This window comes from Osmerus mordax, chromosome 17 (assembly GCF_038355195.1).
Source record: "Osmerus mordax isolate fOsmMor3 chromosome 17, fOsmMor3.pri, whole genome shotgun sequence".
Classification (NCBI taxonomy): Eukaryota; Metazoa; Chordata; class Actinopteri; order Osmeriformes; family Osmeridae; genus Osmerus; species Osmerus mordax.
This window is the reverse complement of record NC_090066.1, coordinates 9,639,949-9,664,443: the sequence shown is the minus strand read 5'-3', so window position 1 is coordinate 9,664,443 and position 24,495 is coordinate 9,639,949. Positions and strand designations below refer to the sequence as shown.

Here is a 24,495-nt window from a genome sequence, read left to right as displayed (position 1 = left end):
GCACCATGTTAGGATCTCATGTTGGAGGTTTTCAAACGTTCTCATAGGTGATTCGTGCTTTTCACTGATTGTGGTAGTGTAAAAAATATACTTTTTTAAAGGATTGAATGAGGTTTTATATTCCTTTATTGCATTTTAGGTCATTTTATTTCATTCGTTCACTGGTACATTTAGGTGACATCTCGTTGCCATATTTCATAAAACATATTATTACTTGGGACTGGATAATATTTCCTGTTTTAAGATTTTTGCCTTTATTTGATACAGACCGTGAAAGAGTGACAGGAAAGGTAGTATTGAAGAGAGAAAAGTAGGAATCGTCTCAGGCTGGACTCAAACCCCAGTCACTGAGTCAGGCCTTAGTCTGTGAGACACTCTACCCAGTGAGCCACCAGGGGAGCACTGCCTCTGTTTACAGATTTTTTTATAAATGTTTGAACATCTAAATTACTTTGTCTCCAACATACCCACAACTGTTTTGTTCAGATTAATATTTTGTAATAAAAGTTTCTTTTGAACTCCAGCATTTCCACATCTTCGTTTTTCACTGTGTGACCGGAGTGATGATCAGAGGGGCAGAGTTTTTACCTCCATCATTCAGACAGGGACTGAATAATGGATAGAGTTTCTCAGTGAAGGTGCAGCCAGTGAAAAAGTAGATATGAGACCTGGCCTCCACATCATAAAAGGAGACCAGACCCTCCTCATAGTCCACAAACACCCCCACCTTCTGGGGCTTCTGTCTCAGGGAGAGGAGGACAGGGGGGACAGCCAGAGCCTTGTACTCATCTCCATTCCTCAGACATACAGCCCAGTATCCATCCTCAGGACTCAGTGTGATCTCCCCCTTCCTGTTGATGGACTCTCTGACCACTCCCAGATCCCACTCAGTATTCCCCTCAACCTGCACCTCATAGTAGAACCTCCCTGAGGAGAAGCCCTGCTTTCCCAGGACATGGATACAAAAATCAAACCTCTCTGGGTTGTCAGGGAGATCCTGCTCTATGTCTCCATCTCTCACTTGTTTCCCATCCTCAGACAGGATGAGTTCAGGACATGCTGTATCAGGGTCCAGAGTCACATCCACTGCATACTGCTGAATCCTCTTCAGTTCAGTGTCAGGCAGCTTCTCCATCTCTTTATTGAGTGTCTCCTCCAGCTGAGACACAGCTCTCCTCACTGCCCCCACACTCAGACCACTGTGGACACTGATCTCAGACCAGTCCTTGGTGTGTGGAGGGGTGCTCAGGGATGGGAAGCTCTGGAGAAGGTGGAGGTGGTCCTCAGTGTGTGAGAGCTGCTCCAGCTCAGTGCTTCTCCTCTTCAGCTCAGTGATCTCCTGCTCCCGATCTTGAATCAACCCTTCAGCCTGTTTCTCTGCTGCTTTCTGCTTCTCCTCAATCACCTCAATGAGCTCAGCCTGGCTTCTCTCAATGGAGCGAACCAGAGCAGTGAAGACCTGAACACTGTCTGATATCTCTCTCTCTGCATCTGTGTTGCTGGTCTCTACTGACAGTTTGATATCCTGAACCTTCCTAGATCTTTCCTCCGTCATCTGGTTCATCTCAGCCATCATCTGTCTTAGCTTAATCTTCCTCTGTTCAAATGCCTCTTCTAAAGTTATAAAGCAATGGGTCTTATGGTGTGTTTTCATGCAGATGAGACACACACACGTCTGGTCAGTCCTACAGAACAGCTCCAGGGGTCTCTCATGCTTCCGACACATCCTGTCCTCCAGGTTCTCCACAGGGTGGATCAGCTTGTGTTTCTTCAAGGCTGCAACTCTCTGATGAGTCTCCAGGTGAGTCTCACAGTAAGAGGCCAGACACACCAGACAGGACTTCAGGGCCTTGAGCTTGGTACCTGTACAGATGTCACATGACACTTCAGGTTTAGTAGGACGCAGATCTGGACTGATGGTAGCTTTCAGTGGCTCTGACTTCCTGAACTGAGCAGCCATCTCAGAGATAAAAGTGTTGACATAAAGATCTGGTCTCTTATCAAAAGTCATTTTACACATGGGACATTGACACAGGTCACTGTTGTCCCAGGACTTGGTGATACAGAACTTGCAGAAGTTGTGTCCACATAGAATAGAGACAGGATCAGTGAACACATCCAGACAGATAGAACACTGGAACTGATCTTCAGACAGGAGACTGCTGCAGGAAGCCATTTCTAGAATAAGACGAGAAGTTAAATTATGAATCTTATGAACCTAAGAACAGAAATAGTACAATACAGAAATACTGCATATAGAAGAGCATAGTTCTATAGTCTTTCGAACGTCACAGTCAAGCAACAGTCTGTATTTTACTAGCCACATCATCATTGGATACACCTGATTGATTCTCTGTTCTCACCTGTTGGTACTTATGTAGTTTTCTATGATCTTTGTGTATAAAATAACCAAAACACTCTCTACCTAAACAAAGTGGAATGTGCTTCCTGAGTTTAGAATCACTTTAGTTACGTTTCAGTGATATAACAATAAGAAGCTCCTCCCCTCCCAGTCCTCTGTCCTGAACAAAGTTAACCCTTTCATGACTGAATTCTATCTAGCAAGTCAGCTGACGGGAAGGGTTTTATTACTGATTGAGGTTTTATTAGTGATTGAGAGATATAGAAACAAAGAAATAAAGAAAAATAGTGTGTGATGAGGGAAGAATGACGGAGAGACATGTTGAATGAAAGTTGTGTGAATACAAATGCGTGTGTGTGTATGGTGTGTTTATGTGTGTGTGCAGTGAGCATAAGTATGTTATCTACATTTAAGTTTAAGATACTCTTGTACTGATTATCCATTTGTTGCAATGGAATACTGTAGATTTGTCTTTGGAGGGTGGCAGCAACAGCACAATATGCAGGTACACAGTAACACATGATGTGTGAGCATGTGTGCCCGGGTCTGTGAAGGCATGCAGTATTCAAGTCCTCTAATGCTGGGGACACACCACAGGATAATCGGGCCGATTTTACCCCTTCCGACAATCCTAGGTAATGTCCCAATTATCTTGATGGTTCTACGGATTATCTTATCAGATGTTTCGTTGGTGTGAGGTGTGTTAAGAGTGACAGAATCTGCTCGGAAGGACGTCGGAGGCGCCTCGATCGCGAATCAGAAATCCTGATGTGTGGGGGGAACCCCGAGGACCAATTTAGTTTTGGTCTCATAAATGGCCAAAAACTGCTTGACTAGCAATTCCCTGAACTCTATTTAAACTCTGTTTTGTTCATCATGAGTTGTGGAGATTACATCAATATAAAGAATTGCTTGAAAAGGCTATTTAAAGATATTACAAAACAAATGACAAATCAGACAGTTATGTTATCAATACTGTCATGACAGAACCGAATTTCATATAATTTATCGTTGGATGTGTTGAAAACAATAACAAAATGTTGCCAACGACATTTTAAGTTGAGGTTAAGTTTAAAGTATTTGTGAAATCCAAAGTGACTTGCAGGACATTTGACAAAAATTGAATTTTAACAACCATGAGAAATTGAGGCATTATGTATAAACAGCCAGCATAGTCATATAGACCGAACATAATCTGGTGATAAACTGAATATATATCGTAAAGAAAGAACTGAATATATACATGAATCGTAAAGAAAATGAATTTGCATCACAACATCTGTCTTTCTCTTTTTGATCACATTAAAGATTCCAGCAGCATACACTAGTGTAGTTTAGATTGAAGAAGAAATTAATTTAGCAATGACGAGCTCAAGGAGCCTCCCAAATTAAGTCTTAGGACACCACAGGTCAGGAGGGTACAAACAGATCCTAACAGATTCATAAATATAATTTAGTGACATTTTACTTTGGGTTCATTTGTAGCTGCAACAGTGAATAAATGGTTTGACTGCTGCATATATTTCTGTACACATGAAAAATATAATCAGCTGATGAGTTGCTGTTTTAAGCCTTGTAGCCTTAACCTATTTTTTATGTGTTTGGAAGTTTTATCACAGTTTATGTGCACTGTGAAGTTAATAAATTTCTCATGAAAAGAGCCATCTATTTGTTATCTTCTTTATTGTCATTTCCTATCCAAGCTATATGTTCCTTTTGTAACGTGAGTTTCCTTGTATGATGTCAAGGGCCCTGGACAATAAGCACATTCAAGTAATTTCTGTAAAACCCTTGAGTATTGCTAAATAAATAAATGAATTCACAGTTACGTATAATTGTGATATTTGATTTTATTCAAACTGGCATAAACGCAGATCATGATGAATGCATCTCGTGTAAGTGTCTGACTGTTTCAACTCAATTTAAATGAAAGAAGAAAAAACACAATAATGCATGTTGCTTGATCCACATCTTCCTTTACGGATGTTCTTCACCAGCCTTTTTCAACACAGCATCTGACAAAAGAAATATCAATTCAAGCCACAAGTCACATGCACACAGTAAAAGGACCAAAGATGTCTATGGATGAAAACCAGTCTATAGATTTATACTTACATATTTCCACCCCCACAGTATGAATTGCTGTCTTTAGATTCATTACTACTACATCTCTTGGCACATCTTCCATTCTCACATGCAGCATAAACATCTGGAACGAGTGAACAGTACAGTTGCAATTCAATGGCAGTAGAAAACAGCAAACAACTTATTTATACACTACAGTTTATAGAAGCAAAGATGATTTATACAACAGGAAACACAGAGGTAGATAGGGTGACAGTAAAGTTAAACAGTACTTACTGCACACCAGTGCAATCATCATCAGCACAACGTACAGCACGATCACTGGCTTCATGGCTTCTCTTTGGGGTGTTGATGCTATTGAATTGAGGAAAACGTCTGACTGTGGCCTGGTTGCACCTGCTTTTATACATGATGAACACTGTTGCAATCACATTCAGGCTGTTGCCACACACGTTACCTCATCTTGGATTTTACAGGATTTGTCAGACAACTAAGACAAAGCAAACATAACTTCCAACACAGCTCAGGGCAGCTGACTAATTCCTTTCACCTGAGAATTTCCCAGAAATATAATATGTCAACAACAACGATTATATTATTCAGAGAATGAATGTTGGATTAGTTTTGAGAATTTATATCCACTTCATTTCCTGGAGTAACGTGGATGGGGTTCAAAGGGGAATCAGTTTACCAAAGGCTGTCTTATAAAGTTGTGCCTTAAAATCAATAGTACTTACAATACCTAAAAGGAAGACCTGACAATGAATCCTTAACATAAATCTTGTTTGAAACCATGAGTGAAAGCCCCCTCATTCCCTCCTTCAAGAAATCAAACTGATTCATAAATATCATTTTGTGATTCATAAATCAACATTTTACTTTTGGGATCATTTGTAGCTGCAACAGTGAATGAATGGTTTGACTGCTGCATGTATTTCTGTACACATGGAAAATATAATCAGCTGATGAGTTGCTGTTTTAAGCCTTGTAGCCTTAATCTATTTTTACTGTGTTGGGTAGTCCTATCACCAATCATAAATCCTGATGTGTGGGGGGAACCCCGAGGTCAAACCCGCACAAGCTCTGGAGATTTTCACGTGAAACTAAACAATATCCAATCATAAAGCAAGCTGAGAGAAGACGGAAGCATAACAAACACAGTCATAGCGCAGCACAAAGTTAAATCAAATAACTTATATTGACTCTTTGGTTAAATGGCTTTGGACATCAGAGATGGAGGATCAGCTTGTCGATTTGTGGCAACAGCAAACCCTTTTCTTTTTCTCTGTGAAAATCATTCCAAACACCATCATCGCAATTTCTTCCAGCATATCGTCCGTCATGCTTATTCTTGAGTCTCGAGAGATTTTGCACATTTCTTGTGTTCACAGTCGGGACACAGGTTGAAAATCAGTTTGTGTGTGGTGTGCTGTCTTTGTCACATCATGGCACACACACTATAGGAGCAAAACAGTTAAATCTAGGATTTTTTGTCCTCATGTTTTTGGTCTCTCACAGTTTGAAAATCGTATAAGATTAAAGAAAATCTTTTAGTGTGTCCCCTGCATGAGGGGGAAGGCAGAGACCTTCAATTAACACACCTGCAGGTGATTGTGTGAGTGACATCAGCTGATGACGTGATGCACAGCCTGAATGCCGTGCCAGAACTAGCTCCTCCATTTATGAAGCACCATAACAACCTGAGTGGTCATTGCACCTCTCATGTGTCCTACAATACAACTGGTGCCTGAACCCCACCTGAACCCTGTATTCTGTCTGTACTGCAGGACTGTACATCACTAAACCAATCAGCCAGTAAATCACTACACCCTGTACACCACTCATAGACAACTGGAGAGAGTCTGACATCCATACAAACCTCCCCTGACTGGATGTTCCCCTCTTTGTCACATACAGAGCACACACTTACTCATTCATTCTCTAAGGTCTATCACACAATGATGCACACTGGTAACATGAAGTCAGCTACCATACAAGCATTGTCTTTATTAGTCAGAAATGAAGGTGGATGTTTGACAGTGAAATGAACACTCCAGCACTGATCTAGCAGCCTGGTTTAAGTCACCTGCAGCTTGTTGAGATCTCTCCTTGCTGCTGCTGACCATGTGACTGGTCCTGGTCATCTTCAGCACCATTGATACTATACTGACTGTCATGGAAGACCACACAGAGGTGACACATCAGCAGGTGTAGTTCCCTCCTCTGTCCTGATACTGGAGTTGCTTGTTTACTCCTTCACTCTCTTGCCAAGCAAGAGACAATGGTCCTTTCCCTCAGGTTTCAATATTATTGTATTTACTATTTAAAACATGTTCAAATCATAAACTGCTGTGGATCACATACTCTCACCCCTCCTCTCTCTCTCCCTCTCAGATCACTCAGCAGTTGGAGGGATCTGTTTGCACGTGATCAGTCTGGTGCTACAGACACATTTCTACATTAAACAAAATGTTTAAGTAAATACTTTCAACTTCTCTTAATCATGAAACGTTCATACGTAGAGGCTACATTGGTCATTTCATTTTCTATGGCGTAGAAAACATGACATGGTAGATTGTTGGTGAAACTTGGACGGTTTTGTTTGAGAAGACGTTGATCTGAAAAGTTTTAGAACTACAGGTTCAGCATCTTTGGTTTATTTAGTAACAGTTTGTGGGTTAGGTATTAAATGGGGAATACAAACAACATCAATACATGTTCCTGCTACATGAAATAGACCCAACGATACTCGAATTAGTTTAGAAAGAGACTACAGAGGACGTCTAACAACTGCCTGTTTCATTTCACAAGAGAGAAAGCAAGAGTGCCTGCAGAACCCGTTTACATTAAACAGACCACTTTCGCCCTTTAGAACATCACACATTTAGAACTAGGTTATACATCTTGACCACAACTGGACTACTCCATTACCACCCCAAAGAAGTGTGTTCATGTTTGCATGTGCAGTCTGCACACGTGTTCACGATACATTCACTTATTACATGTGCAAAAGCAGAGAAAGGTGTTGATTGTCATCATATAACATTGACACGTGTCTGTAGTCTATCGCCATTCTCGTGCCATCTCCAAGTAGTTGTGACTGACTGATCCTAGTCTATTACGCCACCCTCTCGCTCTCCTTGTGACACGAGGACAGCGTGAGGAATAAAAAGATGTTTCACTTCATTTTTGTATCATGAAGGTTGTCACGACGACCCAAAGACAGCGTGAGGGTGGCGGTGCAATGGAGGGGGGGGGGGGAATCGAAAGGTTAAAAGATGCTTCACTTTTTTGTTCTAGGTAAAGTTGTCGCAACACGGTGGGTCACAATGACCCGAAGGCAAACACTACATTTCATATGGGTATAATTGCATAACACCAACAGGATAAAGGATCTGGTGATGCCTGGGAAAAGTATTTGAAACCAAGTTGTTTTTGTTTTACTCAGAGCTTTGCTCTGGACTTCTTTGGTCTCAGTGGCTTTAGTGACTCAAGTGCTTCCTGTATCACTGATCTTGACCCTGATGCGTTTGACTGACCTGTCTTGAAACAACCAAAACACACTGATACAAGTAAATGGAAGAATTTATTCAATATTGACCTAGTCGTCATTTGAACTGGTTCACACCCAGATACAGGCTGTTCCAGGAATGGTCCACTCCTTCGACCCAACAATCCTCACTGAAACAGAAAGTGCCAGTCAAAAATATATACACAAACACACGTCACTCATACAGAGACTGATGTAAAGATCACTTACCGCAGGTGTAGGTCACACACACCAGTAGACCACATACAGGTATTTGTAGGTTCCATAACAGGGATCAGAGAACACAGAGTTGGAGGCATACAGAGAACAGCTATGTCCCTTGCACCTGGGAAGGTGGAAGGAGCAAAATAAGTGTGTGAGTGTGAGGGAGAACGCGCATGTCTGTGTGTGCACGGGTCTTACAGGTCAGCCACCAACAGGAAGGTTGTGGGGTTGAGGCAATCTGTGTTGTTAATCTGATTGGGGGGATGACCAGAGCTGCAGGTCTCATTGTCTGTGCGTCCATAGTTAGCACGGAGCACGCGAATCACATTACTCCCACTCCCTGGAAACAGGAAGACGGAACTCTTATGCTCTTACAATTAATATCACTTGAATGCAGTGAGAATCTAACAGCACAAATGTAACAGTGTAGCAACGTACCACAGCTCAGGGTGCCCTGATGACCTTCACAGATAACTTTCACTGAAACGATACAAATTGTCAGTTGTTCACAAAAAAACAGATCCTCCATTGGACAATCAGTTTGAGTTTTACCTGCTCCTATAGACATACAACATGGCAGCACTGCCAGCACTGAAAACAGACAGAAGGACCACAATCACAATCTGGCAGTTGGTCAAATATGGACTGTAAACATTCCTAGAGCATCATATACAGTTGGACTTTGTCCCAGATGCATTTGCAACATGTAAAACTCATTATAGATTTGTGGAAAGACAAGAACTCACCCCCACCCCTTTACATTTCATAAACAGAAAACAAAGTAATGCAAGGCTGAGTGTCACCCTGCCCCCACCTCTCATGCTAAACTCTGGAGTTGCTGGATGGTGTGTCTACGTGGGTCTCACCTCATTTTGTAACTTACTGTCGCATGTTGATAAGGGTCAAGAGGTGGTGTGATTGGGTTGTTCTACAGATAATATTGGGTATAAAAAAAGGGAATTATATTGTTCTGTGGATTCTTAATCTCCTGAGGGCTTCTCCTACTCCCTCCTCACCTCTGATTTACAATAATCATGGTGGAGTAGGTAAGAGTTAGAAACCTTCATTTTGTAACATGTTTGCTTTGTAATTGATTCCATTCATTTGCAAAGTTATCCATTTCGTTTAACCTTTGACCATTCTGGCTCCAATTTAACCCATAACCCCAGTCAAACAACTAAAATATACCTTTAATTAAAGTATCCCAGAGCAAGTGACTTCCAAACTAGAGTCTCTGAAATATTTCACAATGTCTCTGGAACTGATCATTCCATAACATTTAAGGTTACATTTTTTAAATATGGGAGCTATAGGATTGACTTTACAGTGAATCCAGTCACAAACCATAATCTAATTCTACAACTTTAATCCCAGATAAAACTTTGTTTATGAATTATAAAGTAGTCTTTCTGCTCTCCAAGGAGCTGCCCTCCTCCCCAGAGAGACCCGATACTTACAGATGAGAGTACCCAGCGTGAGACGAGGACTCATGGTGTTTCTAGACATTAGACCAAAACCACCTCAGCTCAGACAACTTGTATTAATAGAGGCAACAATTCAAACTCACGGACAAACAGCAGATGCATGTGTTGGATATGTAGATGTGTCAATTGTATTTATAGAGGGGCAGGTGGTGATTGATTCAACCCTAATCCAAAACACCAGATTCTAATAATTACCTGGTTGACAAGCTGAGTCACATTTGTTCCAATTGTGGTTCCAAATCTGCAGGAAGATGGTTGACCAGCCCAACGGTTGAATAAAGTAGGATAATTAAGGGTGGGGTGATGCTTGGGACAAGTGTTTGAAACTAATGCTGGGTACACACCACAGGATAATATTTACGATCAGAAGTCCTGATGTGTGGGGGGAGCAGACGGGTCTAGGATTATTTTGTCCTCATGTTTGTGGGGTCTCACATTTTGAAAATCTTAAAAGATTAAAAAAATATTTATAGGCAGAGACTTATTAATTAACACACCTGCAGGTGATTGTGTGAGTGACATCAGCTGATGACGTGATGCACAGCCTGAATGCCATGCCAGAACTAGCTCCACCATTTATGAAGCACCATAACAACCTTAGTGCTCATTGCACCTCTCATGTTTCCTACAATACAACTGGTGCCTGAACCCCACCTGAACCCTGTACTCTGTCTGTACTGCAGGACTGTACATCACTAAACCAATCAGCCAGTAAATCACTACACCCTGTACACCACTCTGACATCTGGAGAGAGTATGACATCCATACAAACCTGCCCTGACTAGATGTTCCCCTCTTTGTCACATACAGAGCACACACTTACTCATTGGGTGTGCTCAAGCCTTCGGCGAGAGCACAACCTTTGTTCTCTCACATATATATTATTATTGGGTGTGCTCAAGCCTTCGGCGAGAGCACAACCTTTGTTCTCTCACATATATATTATTATTGGGTGTGCTCAAGCCTTCGGCGAGAGCACAACCTTTGTTCTCTCACATATATATTATTATTATTATTATTTTTATTTTTATTTCTTTTTGCCCCCCTAAAACTCAGTAAATACTTGGCCTACATAGACAACGTAGGTGTCAAAAGTTTCGTCTTGGTAGCGATTGAGTTGCTTCTATTGGAATTTACGTTCCGTTGCATGGTTTAAGCTTAAATTAAGTTTTTGTGGCGAAAAGTTAAGCTAACGGTGGCTAATTTGCTAGCCACAGTCACTGACGTTACTAACGTCACTGCGTCACTAACGTCACGAAAACACGCGTGACTACCTTTGCCAGAACATTCGTTTAGCATCTGTTAACTTGGGGGATAGCTAGGCTAACTATAGCTTTACTGCAAGGCAGCTGCAGAAACGCCACAAGAAAAGAGGCCAGGGTGATAACTATTTACTCATTTTACTTTGTGATATGACACACAATTGTGATGTGTAATGTACAATATAAGCTGATATTATTAAGGAAGTACATCTACTTTCGGAAACAGTAGTCTACTATTTCACTGAAGTATTAGCATCATGACATTAGCCTGTGTTTCCCGGGCAACACATACTACAGTGGTCTATGATGTAGCGTTATCTGTTTTCAATCATTAAAATAAACATTCCTCACATATACATTTTCGTTGTAGGATTTATTCTGACATTAGAAACCGATTTGATGGTGAAATTACCATTACCTGTGGTTTCAAACCAGTGTAGCTCACTGCAACGCTGTAGCTTACGCGAGACACACTACAAAAACATCTAGCTACAGTACACAGCTGTTTAGGAAGTCAAACGGCGACAGAAAATGTTCGGCACTCCCCTTACTTAAATCAAAAGTCTATCTAACTACTAACCTGAACTTCATTGCCACAGCCTAAACGTTGTCAATCTGTTCATGAAAATAATTAATTTCAGCCTAAACCGTACAACGGAACGTTAAATCCAATTCAACCAACGCAATCGCTACCAAGACGAACACAGCAGTAGCCTAGTACTGTACCGTAGTAGTACAATTTACCGGGGCAGCTTCTCAACACAGGGCTATATCGCATTTTGCGTTGTTACTGACAATGATCGCTACCAGTGAGCTTTTTATGAATGAGCAATTTTCCACTAAATAAATGTCAAGCTTATTTACGTTTTGGGGGGCATATTTTCAGTTAGCAGATGGTACCGTTTGAATTGCGATTCCATCTTCTACTGCCGGGTAACGTCGTAGAATAATCTTCAAAGGGGTTGTTTATTCATGAATGAATGCAATATGAGTAGGCTAAATGCCTGAAAATATCATGAGAAGAGAAAAACTTAAAATGACGTTTAAATCATAGAGATTAGGTCAATTTTTACACCGGTCTGCAATAATGTCACGAAAACAAGCGTGACTACCTTTGGCAGAACATTCGTTTGGCATCTGTTAACTTGGGGGATAGCTAGGCTAACTATAGCTTTACTGCAAGGCAGCTGCAGAAACGCCACAAACAAAGAGGCCAGGGTGATAAATATTTACTCATTTTACTTTGTGATATGACACACAATTGTGATGTGTAATGTACAATATAAGCTGATATTATTAAGGAAGTACATCTACTTTCGGAAACAGTAGTCTACTATTTCACTGACATATTAGCATCATGACATTAGCCTGTGTTGCCCGGGCAACACATACTACAGTGGTCTATGATGTATCTGTTTTCAATCGTTAAAATAAACATTCCTCACATATACATTTTCGTTGTAGGATTTATTCTGACATTAGTAAACGATTTGTTGGTGAAATTACCATTACCTGTGGTTTCAAACCAGTGTAGCTCACTGCAACGCTGTAGCCTACTGTACCCGAGACACTAGTGTGAGTAGCTAACAACAACTCCTCAGCTGTTTAAGTCAAACGGCAACAGAACATGTTCGGCACTCCCCTTACTCAAAAGTCTTTCAGTAGGGAAACTATCTGACTACTAACCTGAACTTCATTGCCACAGCCTAAACTTTGTCAATCTGTTCATGAAAATAATTAATTTCAGCCTAAACCGTACAACGGAACGTTTAATCGAATTCAACCAACGCAATCGCTATCAAGACGAACACAGCAGTAGTCTACTAGTAGTACTGTACTGTAGTAGTAGAATTTACCGGGCAGCTTCTCCACACAGGGCTATATCGCATTTTGAGTTGTTACTGACAATGATCGCTACCAGTGAGCTTTTTATGAATGAGCTATTTTCCACTAAATAAATGTCAAGCTTATTTACGTTTTTGGGGGCATATTTTCAGTTAGCAGATGGTACTGTTTGAATCGCGATTCTATCTTCTGCCGGTAAAGTCGTAGAATAATCTTCAAAGGGGGTTCTTTATTAATGAATGAATGCAATATGAGTAGGCTAAATGCCTGAAAATATCACGAGAAGGGACAACTTAAAAGGACGTTTAAGTCATAGAGATTAGGTCCATTTGTACACCGGTCTGCCAAATGTATTCGTTTTGATTCAGCCTGTCAGCTGCCTCTTGCAGGGGAAATGAGAAGACGTCATATTTCATTGTACACTTCACTCGTATTTTGAGTTGTAAATGAGCAGCAAAAAAAAGATGCTTTTAAATCTATGTAATCTTTATAAATAATAAGTAGGCCCGATGCATTTTTATATAAAATATACAGACCCCTGTGCAACCGACGCAAGCAAGCACACCCTACAATTTCCCCAGAAATTGTATCCTCTCTAGTTGGGTGTGCTCAAGCCTTCGGCGAGAGCACAACCTTTGTTCTCTCACATATATATTATTATTATTATTATTATTTTTATTTCTTTTTGCCCCCCTAAAACTCAGTAAATACTTGGCCTACATAGACAACGTAGGTGTCAAAAGTTTCGTCTTGGTAGCGATTGAGTTGCTTCTATTGGAATTTACGTTCCGTTGCATGGTTTAAGCTTAAATTAAGTTTTTGTGGCGAAAAGTGAAGCTAACGGTGGCTAATTTGCTAGCCACAGTCACTGACGTTACTAACGTCACTGCGTCACTAACGTCACGAAAACACGCGTGACTACCTTTGCCAGAACATTCGTTTAGCATCTGTTAACTTGGGGGATAGCTAGGCTAACTATAGCTTTACTGCAAGGCAGCTGCAGAAACGCCACAAGAAAAGAGGCCAGGGTGATAACTATTTACTCATTTTACTTTGTGATGACACACAATTGTGATGTGTAATGTACAATATAAGCTGATATTATTAAGGAAGTACATCTACTTTCGGAAACAGTAGTCTACTATTTCACTGAAGTATTAGCATCATGACATTAGCCTGTGTTTCCCGGGCAACACATACTACAGTGGTCTATGATGTAGCGTTATCTGTTTTCAATCGTTAAAATAAACATTCCTCACATATACATTTTCGTTGTAGGATTTATTCTGACATTAGAAACCGATTTGTTGGTGAAATTACCATTACCTGTGGTTTCAAACCAGTGTAGCTCACTGCAACGCTGTAGCTTACGCGAGACACACTACAAAAACATCTAGCTACAGTACACAGCTGTTTAGGAAGTCAAACGGCGACAGAAAATGTTCGGCACTCCCCTTACTTAAATCAAAAGTCTATCTAACTACTAACCTGAACTTCATTGCCACAGCCTAAACGTTGTCAATCTGTTCATGAAAATAATTAATTTCAGCCTAAACCGTACAACGGAACGTTAAATCCAATTCAACCAACGCAATCGCTACCAAGACGAACACAGCAGTAGCCTAGTACTGTACCGTAGTAGTACAATTTACCGGGGCAGCTTCTCAACACAGGGCTATATCGCATTTTGCGTTGTTACTGACAATGATCGCTACCAGTGAGCTTTTTATGAATGAGCAATTTTCCACTAAATAAATGTCAAGCTTATTTACGTTTTGGGGGGCATATTTTCAGTTAGCAGATGGTACCGTTTGAATTGCGATTCCATCTTCTACTGCCGGGTAACGTCGTAGAATAATCTTCAAAGGGGTTGTTTATCCATGAATGAATGCAATATGAGTAGGCTAAATGCCTGAAAATATCATGAGAAGAGAAAAACTTAAAATGACGTTTAAATCATAGAGATTAGGTCAATTTTTACACCGGTCTGCAATAATGTCACGAAAACACGCGTGACTACCTTTGCCAGAACATTCGTTTCGCATCTGTTAACTTGGGGGATAGCTAGGCTAACTATAGCTTTACTGCAAGGCAGCTGCAGAAACGCCACAAGCAAAGAGGCCAGGGTGATAAATATTTACTCATTTTACTTTGTGATATGACACACAATTGTGATGTGTAATGTACAATATAAGCTGATATTATTAAGGAAGTACATCTACTTTCGGAAACAGTAGTCTACTATTTCACTGACATATTAGCATCATGACATTAGCCTGTGTTGCCCGGGCAACACATACTACAGTGGTCTATGATGTATCTGTTTTCAATCGTTAAAATAAACATTCCTCACATATACATTTTCGTTGTAGGATTTATTCTGACATTAGTAAACGATTTGTTGGTGAAATTACCATTACCTGTGGTTTCAAACCAGTGTAGCTCACTGCAACGCTGTAGCCTACTGTACCCGAGACACTAGTGTGAGTAGCTAACAACAACTCCTCAGCTGTTTAAGTCAAACGGCAACAGAACATGTTCGGCACTCCCCTTACTCAAAAGTCTTTCAGTAGGGAAACTATCTGACTACTAACCTGAACTTCATTGCCACAGCCTAAACTTTGTCAATCTGTTCATGAAAATAATTAATTTCAGCCTAAACCTAACAACGGAACGTTTAATCGAATTCAACCAACGCAATCGCTATCAAGACGAACACAGCAGTAGTCTAGTACTGTACTGTAGTAGTAGAATTTACCGGGGCAGCTTCTCCACACAGGGCTATATCGCATTTTGAGTTGTTACTGACAATGATCGCTACCAGTGAGCTTTTTATGAATGAGCTATTTTCCACTAAATAAATGTCAAGCTTATTTACGTTTTTGGGGGCATATTTTCAGTTAGCAGATGGTACTGTTTGAATCGCGATTCTATCTTCTGCCGGTAAAGTCGTAGAATAATCTTAAAAGGGGGTTCTTTATTAATGAATGAATGCAATATGAGTAGTCTAAATGCCTGAAAATATCACGAGAAGGGACAACTTAAAAGGACGTTTAAGTCATAGAGATTAGGTCCATTTGTACACCGGTCTGCCAAATGTATTCGTTTTGATTCAGCCTGTCAGCTGCCTCTTGCAGGGGAAATGAGAAGACATCATATTTCATTCTACACTTCACTCATATTTTGAGTTGTAAATGAGCAGCAAAAAAAAGATGCTTTTAAATCTATGTAATCTTTATAAATAATAAGTAGGCCCGATGCATTTTTATATAAAATATACAGACCCCTGTGCAACCGACGCAAGCAAGCACACCCTACAATTTCCCCAGAAATTGTACTCTCTCTAGTTATTATTATTTTTATTTTTATTTCTTTTTGCCCCCCTAAAACTCAGTAAATACTTGGCCTACATAGACAACGTAGGTGTCAAAAGTTTCGTCTTGGTAGCGATTGAGTTGCTTCTATTGGAATTTACGTTCTGTTGCATGGTTTAAGCGTAAGTTAAGTTTTTGTGGCGAAAAGTGAAGCTAACGGTGGCTAATTTGCTAGCCACAGTCACTGACGTTACTAACGTCACTGCGTCACTAACGTCACGAAAACACGCGTGACTACCTTTGCCAGAACATTCGTTTCACATCTGTTAACTTGGGGGATAGCTAGGCTAACTATAGCTTTACTGCAAGGCAGCTGCAGAAACGCCACAAGAAAAGAGGCCAGGGTGATAACTATTTACTCATTTTACTTTGTGATATGACACACAATTGTGATGTGTAATGTACAATATAAGCTGATATTATTAAGGAAGTACATCTACTTTCGGAAACAGTAGTCTACTATTTCACTGAAGTATTAGCATCATGACATTAGCCTGTGTTTCCCGGGCAACACATACTACAGTGGTCTATGATGTAGCGTTATCTGTTTTCAATCGTTAAAATAAACATTCCTCACATATACATTTTCGCTGTAGGATTTATTCTGACAGTAGAAAACGATTTGTTGGTGAAATTACCATTACCTGTGGTTTCAAACCAGTGTAGCTCACTGCAACGCTGTAGCTTACGCGAGACACACTACAAAAACATCTAGCTACAGTACACAGCTGTTTAGGAAGTCAAACGGCGACAGAAAATGTTCGGCACTCCCCTTACTTAAATCAAAAGTCTATCTAACTACTAACCTGAACTTAATTGCCACAGCCTAAACGTTGTCAATCTGTTCATGAAAATAATTAATTTCAGCCTAAACCGTACAACGGAACGTTAAATCCAATTCAACCAACGCAATCGCTACCAAGACGAACACAGCAGTAGTCTAGTACTGTACCGTAGTAGTACAATTTACCCGGGCAGCTTCTCAACACAGGGCTATATCGCATTTTGCGTTGTTACTGACAATGATCGCTACCAGTGAGCTTTTTATGAATGAGCAATTTTCCACTAAATAAATGTCAAGCTTATTTACGTTTTGGGGGGCATATTTTCAGTTAGCAGATGGTACCGTTTGAATTGCGATTCCATCTTCTACTGCCGGGTAACGTCGTAGAATAATCTTCAAAGGGGTTGTTTATTCATGAATGAATGCAATATGAGTAGGCTAAATGCCTGAAAATATCATGAGAAGAGAAAAACTTAAAATGACGTTTAAATCATAGAGATTAGGTCAATTTTTACACCGGTCTGCAATAATGTCACGAAAACACGCGTGACTACCTTTGGCAGAACATTCGTTTCGCATCTGTTAACTTGGGGGATAGCTAGGCTAACTATAGCTTTACTGCAAGGCAGCTGCAGAAACGCCACAAGCAAAGAGGCCAGGGTGATAAATATTTACTCATTTTACTTTGTGATATGACACACAATTGTGATGTGTAATGTACAATATAAGCTGATATTATTAAGGAAGTACATCTCCTTTCGGAAACAGTAGTCTACTATTTCACTGACATATTAGCATCATGACATTAGCCTGTGTTGCCCGGGCAACACATACTACAGTGGTCTATGATGTATCTGTTTTCAATCGTTAAAATAAACATTCCTCACATATACATTTTCGTTGTAGGATTTATTCTGACATTAGTAAACGATTTGTTGGTGAAATTACCATTACCTGTGGTTTCAAACCAGTGTAGCTCACTGCAACGCTGTAGCCTACTGTACCCGAGACACTAGTGTGAGTAGCTAACAACAACTCCTCAGCTGTTTAAGTCAAACGGCAACAGAACATGTTCGGCACTCCCCTTACTCAAAAGTCTTTCAGTAGGGAAACTATCTGACTACTAACCTGAACTTCATTGCCACAGCCTAAACTTTGTCAATCTGTTCATGAAAATAATTAATTTTAGCCTAAACCGTACAACGGAACGTTTAATCGAATTCAACCAACGCAATCGCTACCAAGACCAACACAGCAGTAGTCTAGTACTGTACTGTAGTAGTAGAATTTACCGGGGCAGCTTCTCCACACAGGGCTATATCGCATTTTGAGTTGTTACTGACAATGATCGCTACCAGTATTTACGTTTTTGGGGGCATATTTTCAGTTAGCAGATGGTACTGTTTGAATCGCGATTCTATCTTCTGCCGGTAAAGTCGTAGAATAATCTTAAAAGGGGGTTCTTTATTAATGAATGAATGCAATATGAGTAGTCTAAATGCCTGAAAATATCACGAGAAGGGACAACTTAAAAGGACGTTTAAGTCATAGAGATTAGGTCCATTTGTACACCGGTCTGCCAAATGTATTCGTTTTGATTCAGCCTGTCAGCTGCCTCTTGCAGGGGAAATGAGAAGACATCATATTTCATTCTACACTTCACTCATATTTTGAGTTGTAAATGAGCAGCAAAAAAAAGATGCTTTTAAATCTATGTAATCTTTATAAATAATAAGTAGGCCCGATGCATTTTTATATAAAATATACAGACCCCTGTGCAACCGACGCAAGCAAGCACACCCTACAATTTCCCCAGAAATTGTATCCTCTCTAGTTATTTTTTATTTTATTTCTTTTTGCCCCCCTAAAACTCAGTCAATATTTGGCCTACATAGACAACGTAGGTGTCAAAAGTTTCGTCTTGGTAGCGATTGAGTTGCTTCTATTGGAATTTACGTTCCGTTGCATGGTTTAAGCTTAAGTTAAGTTTTTGTGGCGAAAAGTGAAGCTAACGGTGGCTAATTTGCTAGCCACAGTCACTGACGTTACTAACGTCACGAAAACACGCGTGACTACCTTTGCCAGAACATTCGTTTAGCATCTGTTAACTTGGGGGATAGCTAGGCTAACTATAGCTTTACTGCAAGGCAGCTGCAGAAACGCCACAAGAAAAGAGGCCAGGGTGATAACTATTTACTCATTTTACTTTGTGATATGACACACAATTGTGATGTGTAATGTACAATTTAAGCTGATATTATTAAGGAAGTACATCTACTTTCGGAAACAGTAGTCTACTATTTCACTGAAGTATTAGCATCATGACATTAGCCTGTGTTGCCCAGGCAACACATACTACAGTGGTCTATGATGTAGCGCTATCTGTTTTCAATCGTTAAAATAAACATTCCTCACATATACATTTTCGTTGTAGGATTTATTCTGACATTAGAAAACGATTTGTTGGTGAAATTACCATTACCTGTGGTTTCAAACCAGTGTAGCTCACTGCAACGCTGTAGCTTACGCGAGACACACTACTGTACAAAAACATCTACACTAAACAGCTGTTTAGGAAGTCAAACGGCGACAGAACATGTTCGGCACTCCCCTTACTTAAATCAAAAGTCTACTAACCTGAACTTCATTGCCACAGCCTAAATGTTGTCAATCTGTTCATGAAAATAATGAATTTCAGCCTAAACCGTACAACGGAACGTTAAATCCAATTCAATCGCTACCAAGACGAACACAGCAGTAGTCTACATTTACATTTAGTCATTTAGCAGACGCTCTTATCCAGAGCGACTTACAGTAAGTACAGGGACATTCCCCCGAGGCAAGTAGGGTCAAGTGCCTTGCCCAAGGACACAACGTCAGTTGGCATGACCAGGAATCGAACTGGCAACCTTCGGATTACTAGTACGACTCCCTCACCGCTCAGCCACCTGACTCCTACTGTTCTACTGTACTGTAGTAGTACAATTTACCGGGGCAGCTTCTCCACACAGGGCTATATCGCATTTTGCGTTGTTACTGACAATGATCGCTACCCCCGAGCTTTTTATGAATGAGCGATTTTCCACTAAATAAATGTCAAGCTTATTTACGTTTTGGGGGGCATATTTTCAGTTAGCAGATGGTACTGTTTGAATCGCGATTCCATCTTCTACTGCCGGGTAACGTAGAATAATCTTCAAAGGGGGTTCTTTATTAATGAATGAATGCAATGAGTAGGCTACATGCCTGAAAATATCACGAGAAGGGAAAAACTTAAAATGACGTTTAAGTCATAGAGATTACGTCAATTTTTACACCGGTCTGACGAAATTTATTCGTTTTTATTCAACGATGAGGCTTCCTCTTGCAGGGGGAATGAGAAGACATCTATTTCATTCTACACTTCACTCGTATTTTCAGTTGTAAATGAGCAGCAAAGAAAAAATGCTTTTAAATCTATTTAATCTTTACAAATAATAAGTATGCATTTTCATATAAAATATACATAAATCAGTTGTAAAAATGTCATTCAAAAACGGACCCCTGTGCAACCGACGCAAGCAAGCACACCCTACAATTTCCCCAGAAATTGTACCCTCTCTAGTTCATTCTCTAAGGTCTATCACACAATGATGCACACTGGTAACATGAAGTCAGCTACCATACATGCATTGTCTTTATTAGTCAGAAATGAAGGTGGATGTTTGACAGTGAAATGAACACTCCTGCACTGATCTAGCAGCCTGGTTTGAGTCACCTGCAGCTTGTTGAGATCTCTCCTTGCTGCTGCTGACCATGTGACTGGGCAGAACTCCAGGTGAGATCAGACCAGTGACTGGACCACCTGGAGCCTGATCTGAGGTGTCACACACACAGAGCATGTTCTCATCCTAGTAATACCTATTCCCATGTTACAGTCTATGTGTTGTTACCAAGACAGCAGCTTGTGCAGTGTAATACCCAAACATTTGACTTGATTCCACTGAGATCTACAGTTTACAAGTGTATAGAATTATGTATATGTTGATGCAGGGGGACATCTAGTGGTGAATTTTTAACATGACAAGTAACCTCTTCTGAGTGCTGGATTGTCCTTCACCTTTGACCTCTGCCACCCTGACCCCAGCAGTAAGGACGGGTCCGTCACATCACCAGCTCGTTGTCTGAACTCCTGCTGTTGAAAATGTTCAATCTTTTGTGTTTGTGTGTTAGTGTGTGAGAAGGCTGAAATATTCAAGGCATCTTCAGTAACATTGATGCTCCAAAGACTGTCATGGAGGACCATAAAGAGGTGAGACACTTTAGTCATCTGTGCTGGCTGTGCTCTATAGATCTGACAACAGCACAGTTAAACTAATGATTTACAAGGTTTGTCTTGTGCAGTTCTGTCACTGTGTGACTAAGACAATTTTGCCACTTCAGGATCCTTGTCAGAAGTTGTACCAAATGAAACAAACAAACTCAGAATAGAGAAATGGTAATCACTGCAAGAGTTTTATTTTGTATGGTCCTTTATTATAATTTTTTAATGATTTGATTCCATTGTCCTTCTCTGCAACAGGCATTTTACTAACTGTACCAATACAAATATCATGTGTACGTAGGTTACCTTTTATTTCATTATTTTATTATATTTTAAATCCATTTCAGAGTGATTCATATTACACATATACATCGAAATAATATAGCTTAGCACAAGTCCAGTCAGTAAGAGCATTCTGTCTCTCTACACACTCCCCCCACTATGCGTGCTCTCTCCTTTCCCTCTACCTCAAAGCCTGGGCTGTCACCGGGGTTTCAGCTGTTCCATCAGCCGCTCACTTCTCTCCAATAGCTCTGAGACAAGCCTTCTCCTCTAGCCTATCGTACTGCTGCCGAGCCTTTAAATATGTTTCTCTCCCTGCCTTCGTTCGTCCATGCTACCATTGTCCTCGACCCTCAACCTCCCCGTCACCGCCTGGTCTTCTTGGCTTTGTCTCCTGTCTGCCTCCTCTGCTTGTTGTCTGGCTGGGTCATCAGCCCCCGACACCAGTGTCTGGACTCCATGGGGGATCTCTCTTCATGCTGCAGACAACCATTTCTTCAACCATTTCTTCAACCATCACCTGATCTCCCCATACTGTCTAAGCACCAAACACTATGTCATTGTAAATCATATCTTATCATTTGTACAATAAACTTCACTCATTCACTGGTCTTTCCTGATTGAAATGTCTGTTGTTTGATTTTAGATTTATGTATGATGATCAGAATTTCTTAACTGTCTGCAGCAATCCCAAATCTTTTTCAGTCATTGACAGGAGTGATGATCAGGGGGGCAGAGTTTTTACCTCCATCGTTCAGACAGGGACTGAAATATGGAGTTTCTAAGTTAAGTTATCCAGTTATATGGTAAAATAGAGAAGAGACAGACTTTAACCCTGTCCTATGCTGTAGTTAGGCTTGGTTGTGTTATATAGAGGTGATGATGCAGACTGGTTTACCTGTGAAGAAAGCCTGATAAATATTTGAAAATTTAAATGACTGTCTCCAGCAAACCCACAACTTCCACGTCTTTGTCAGTGTGTGACAGGAGTGATGATCAGAGGGGCAGGGTTTCTACCTCCATCGTTCAGACAGGGACTGAAGAATGGATAGAGTTTCTCAGTGAAGGTGCAGCCAGTGAAAGAGTAAATATGAGACCTGGCCTCCACATCATAAAAGGAGACCAGACCCTCCTCATAGTCCACAAACACCCCCACCTTCTGGGGCTTCTGTCTTAGTGAGAGGAGGACACGGGGGACAGCCAGAGCCATGTACTGATCTCCATTCCTCAGCCATACAGTCCAGTATCCTTCCTCAGGACTCAGTGTGAGCTCCCCCTTCCTGTTGATGGACTCTCTGACCACTCCCAGATCCCACTCAGTATTCCCCTCAACCTGCACCTCATAGTAGAACCTCCCTGAGGAGAAGCCCTGCTTTCCCAGGACACAGGAACAACTATCAAACCTCTCTGGGTTGTCAGGGAGATCCTGCTCTATGTCTCCATCTCTCACTTGTTTCCCATCTTCAGACAGGATGAGACTGGGATGTGCTGTATCAGGGTCCAGAGTCACATCCACTGCATACTGCTGAATCCTCTTCAGTTCAGTGTCAGACAGCTTCTCCATCTCTTTATTGAGTGTCTCCTCCAGCTGAGACACAGCTGTCCTCACTGCCCTCACACTCAGACCACTGTGGACACTGATCTCAGACCAGTCCTTGGTGTGTGGAGGGGTGCTCAGAGATGGGAAGCTCTGGAGCAGGTGGAGGTGGTCCTCAGTGTGTGAGAGCTGCTCCAGCTCAGTGCTTCTCCTCTTCAGCTCAGTGATCTCCTGCTCCAGATCTTGAATCAACCCTTCAGCCTGTTTCTCTGCTGCTTTCTGATTCTCCTCAATCACCTCAATGAGCTCAGCCTGGCTTCTCTCAATGGAGCGCACCAGAACAGTGAAGACCTGAACACTGTCTGATATCTCTCTCTTTGCATCTCTCTTGCTGGTCTCTACTGAGAGTTTGATCTCCTGAACCTTCTCCAGTCTCTCCTGGATCATCTGCTGCATGTCTCCCTCTGTCTTCTTCATCTGAGTCTTCCTCTCTTCACACTCCTCCTCTAGAGGAACAGTGTCATGGGTCTCGTGGTCTTTCTCAGTGCAGAACCGACACACACACGTCTGGTCAGTCCTACAGAACAGCTCCAGGGGTCTCTCATGCTTCTGACACATCCTGTCCTCCAGGTTCTCCACAGGGTCGATCAACTTGTGTTTCTTCAAGGCTGCAACTCTCTGATGAGGCTCCAGGTGAGTCTCACAGTAAGAGGCCAGACACACCAGACAGGACTTCAGGGCCTTGAGCTTGGTACCTGTACAGATGTCACATGACACTTCAGGTTTAGTAGGACGCAGGTCTGGACTGATGGTAGCCTTCAGTGGCTCTGACTTCCTGAACTGAGCAGCCATCTCAGAGATAAAAGTGTTGACATAAAGATCTGGTCTCTTATCAAAAGTCATTTTACACATGGGACATTGACACAGGTCACTGTTGTCCCAGTACTTGGTGATACAAGATTTGCAGTAGTTGTGTCCACATGGAATAGAGACAGGATCAGTGAACACATCCAGACAGATAGAACACTGGAACTGATCTTCAGACAGGAGACTGCTGCATGAAGCCATTTCTAGAATAAGACCAGAAGTTAAATTATGAATCTTGTGAACCTATGTACTCTTGAACAAAACTATAATGGTATATTGTTGAAAATGTACTTTCATTAAAGAAGCAATATCACAGACAGAAATAGTACAATACAGAAATACTGCATATAGAAAAGCATAGTTCTATAGTCTTTCGAACGTCAGAGTCAAGCAACAGTCTGTATTTTACTAACCACATCATCATTGGATACACCTGATTGATTCTCTATTCTCACCTGTTGGCACTTATGTTGTTTTCTATGATCTCTGTGTATAAAATAACCAAAACACTCTTTACCTAAACTAAGTAGAACGTGTTTCCTGAGTTTAGAATCT

At 41.0% G+C, this 24,495-nt stretch overlaps 3 protein-coding genes across 5 annotated transcripts; all 3 read right to left on the bottom strand.

Annotated features, from left to right (window-relative positions):
- Window positions 1-148: 148 nt before the first annotated feature.
- LOC136960284 (E3 ubiquitin-protein ligase TRIM39-like) lies at window positions 149-24,495 on the bottom strand. Its single transcript, XM_067254717.1, has 2 exons — window positions 24,396-24,495; window positions 149-2,178 (listed from the first exon to the last, which is right to left on the bottom strand). The coding sequence occupies exon 2, from the start codon at window positions 2,174-2,176 to the stop codon at window positions 545-547; it is 1,632 nt and encodes a 543-aa protein (XP_067110818.1). The 5' UTR covers window positions 2,177-2,178; window positions 24,396-24,495; the 3' UTR covers window positions 149-544.
- On the bottom strand, window positions 8,015-9,773 carry LOC136960293 (L-rhamnose-binding lectin CSL3-like). 3 transcript variants are annotated; one of them, XM_067254730.1, is made up of 7 exons: window positions 9,659-9,773; window positions 9,068-9,129; window positions 8,754-8,792; window positions 8,640-8,681; window positions 8,400-8,541; window positions 8,208-8,322; window positions 8,015-8,128 (listed from the first exon to the last, which is right to left on the bottom strand). In XM_067254730.1, the coding sequence occupies exons 3-6, from the start codon at window positions 8,767-8,769 to the stop codon at window positions 8,220-8,222; spliced, it is 303 nt and encodes a 100-aa protein (XP_067110831.1). In that variant the 5' UTR covers window positions 8,770-8,792; window positions 9,068-9,129; window positions 9,659-9,773; the 3' UTR covers window positions 8,015-8,128; window positions 8,208-8,219. The 3 variants fall into 3 exon arrangements, with proteins under 3 accessions (XP_067110831.1, XP_067110830.1, XP_067110829.1); XM_067254729.1 differs by having other exon boundaries at window positions 9,085-9,129; XM_067254728.1 differs by lacking the exon at window positions 9,068-9,129.
- LOC136960287 (E3 ubiquitin-protein ligase TRIM39-like) lies at window positions 22,510-24,459 on the bottom strand. Its single transcript, XM_067254721.1, has 2 exons — window positions 24,396-24,459; window positions 22,510-24,143 (listed from the first exon to the last, which is right to left on the bottom strand). The coding sequence occupies exon 2, from the start codon at window positions 24,139-24,141 to the stop codon at window positions 22,510-22,512; it is 1,632 nt and encodes a 543-aa protein (XP_067110822.1). The 5' UTR covers window positions 24,142-24,143; window positions 24,396-24,459.

Excerpts from the sequence above, each read along its gene's own strand:
- LOC136960284 (XM_067254717.1), bottom strand. The coding sequence starts at position 2,176 with ATGGCTTCCTGCAGCAGTCTCCTGTCTGAAGATCAGTTCCAGTGTTCT.
- LOC136960293 (XM_067254728.1), bottom strand. The coding sequence starts at position 9,707 with ATGTCTAGAAACACCATGAGTCCTCGTCTCACGCTGGGTACTCTCATC. Across the intron at positions 8,793-9,658 it reads CACGCTGGGTACTCTCATCT|TGCTGGCAGTGCTGCCATGT; the intron begins GTAAGTATCGGG and ends GTCTGTTTTCAG. Across the intron at positions 8,542-8,639 it reads TCAGGGCACCCTGAGCTGTG|GGAGTGGGAGTAATGTGATT; the intron begins GTACGTTGCTAC and ends TCCTGTTTCCAG.
- LOC136960287 (XM_067254721.1), bottom strand. The coding sequence starts at position 24,141 with ATGGCTTCATGCAGCAGTCTCCTGTCTGAAGATCAGTTCCAGTGTTCT.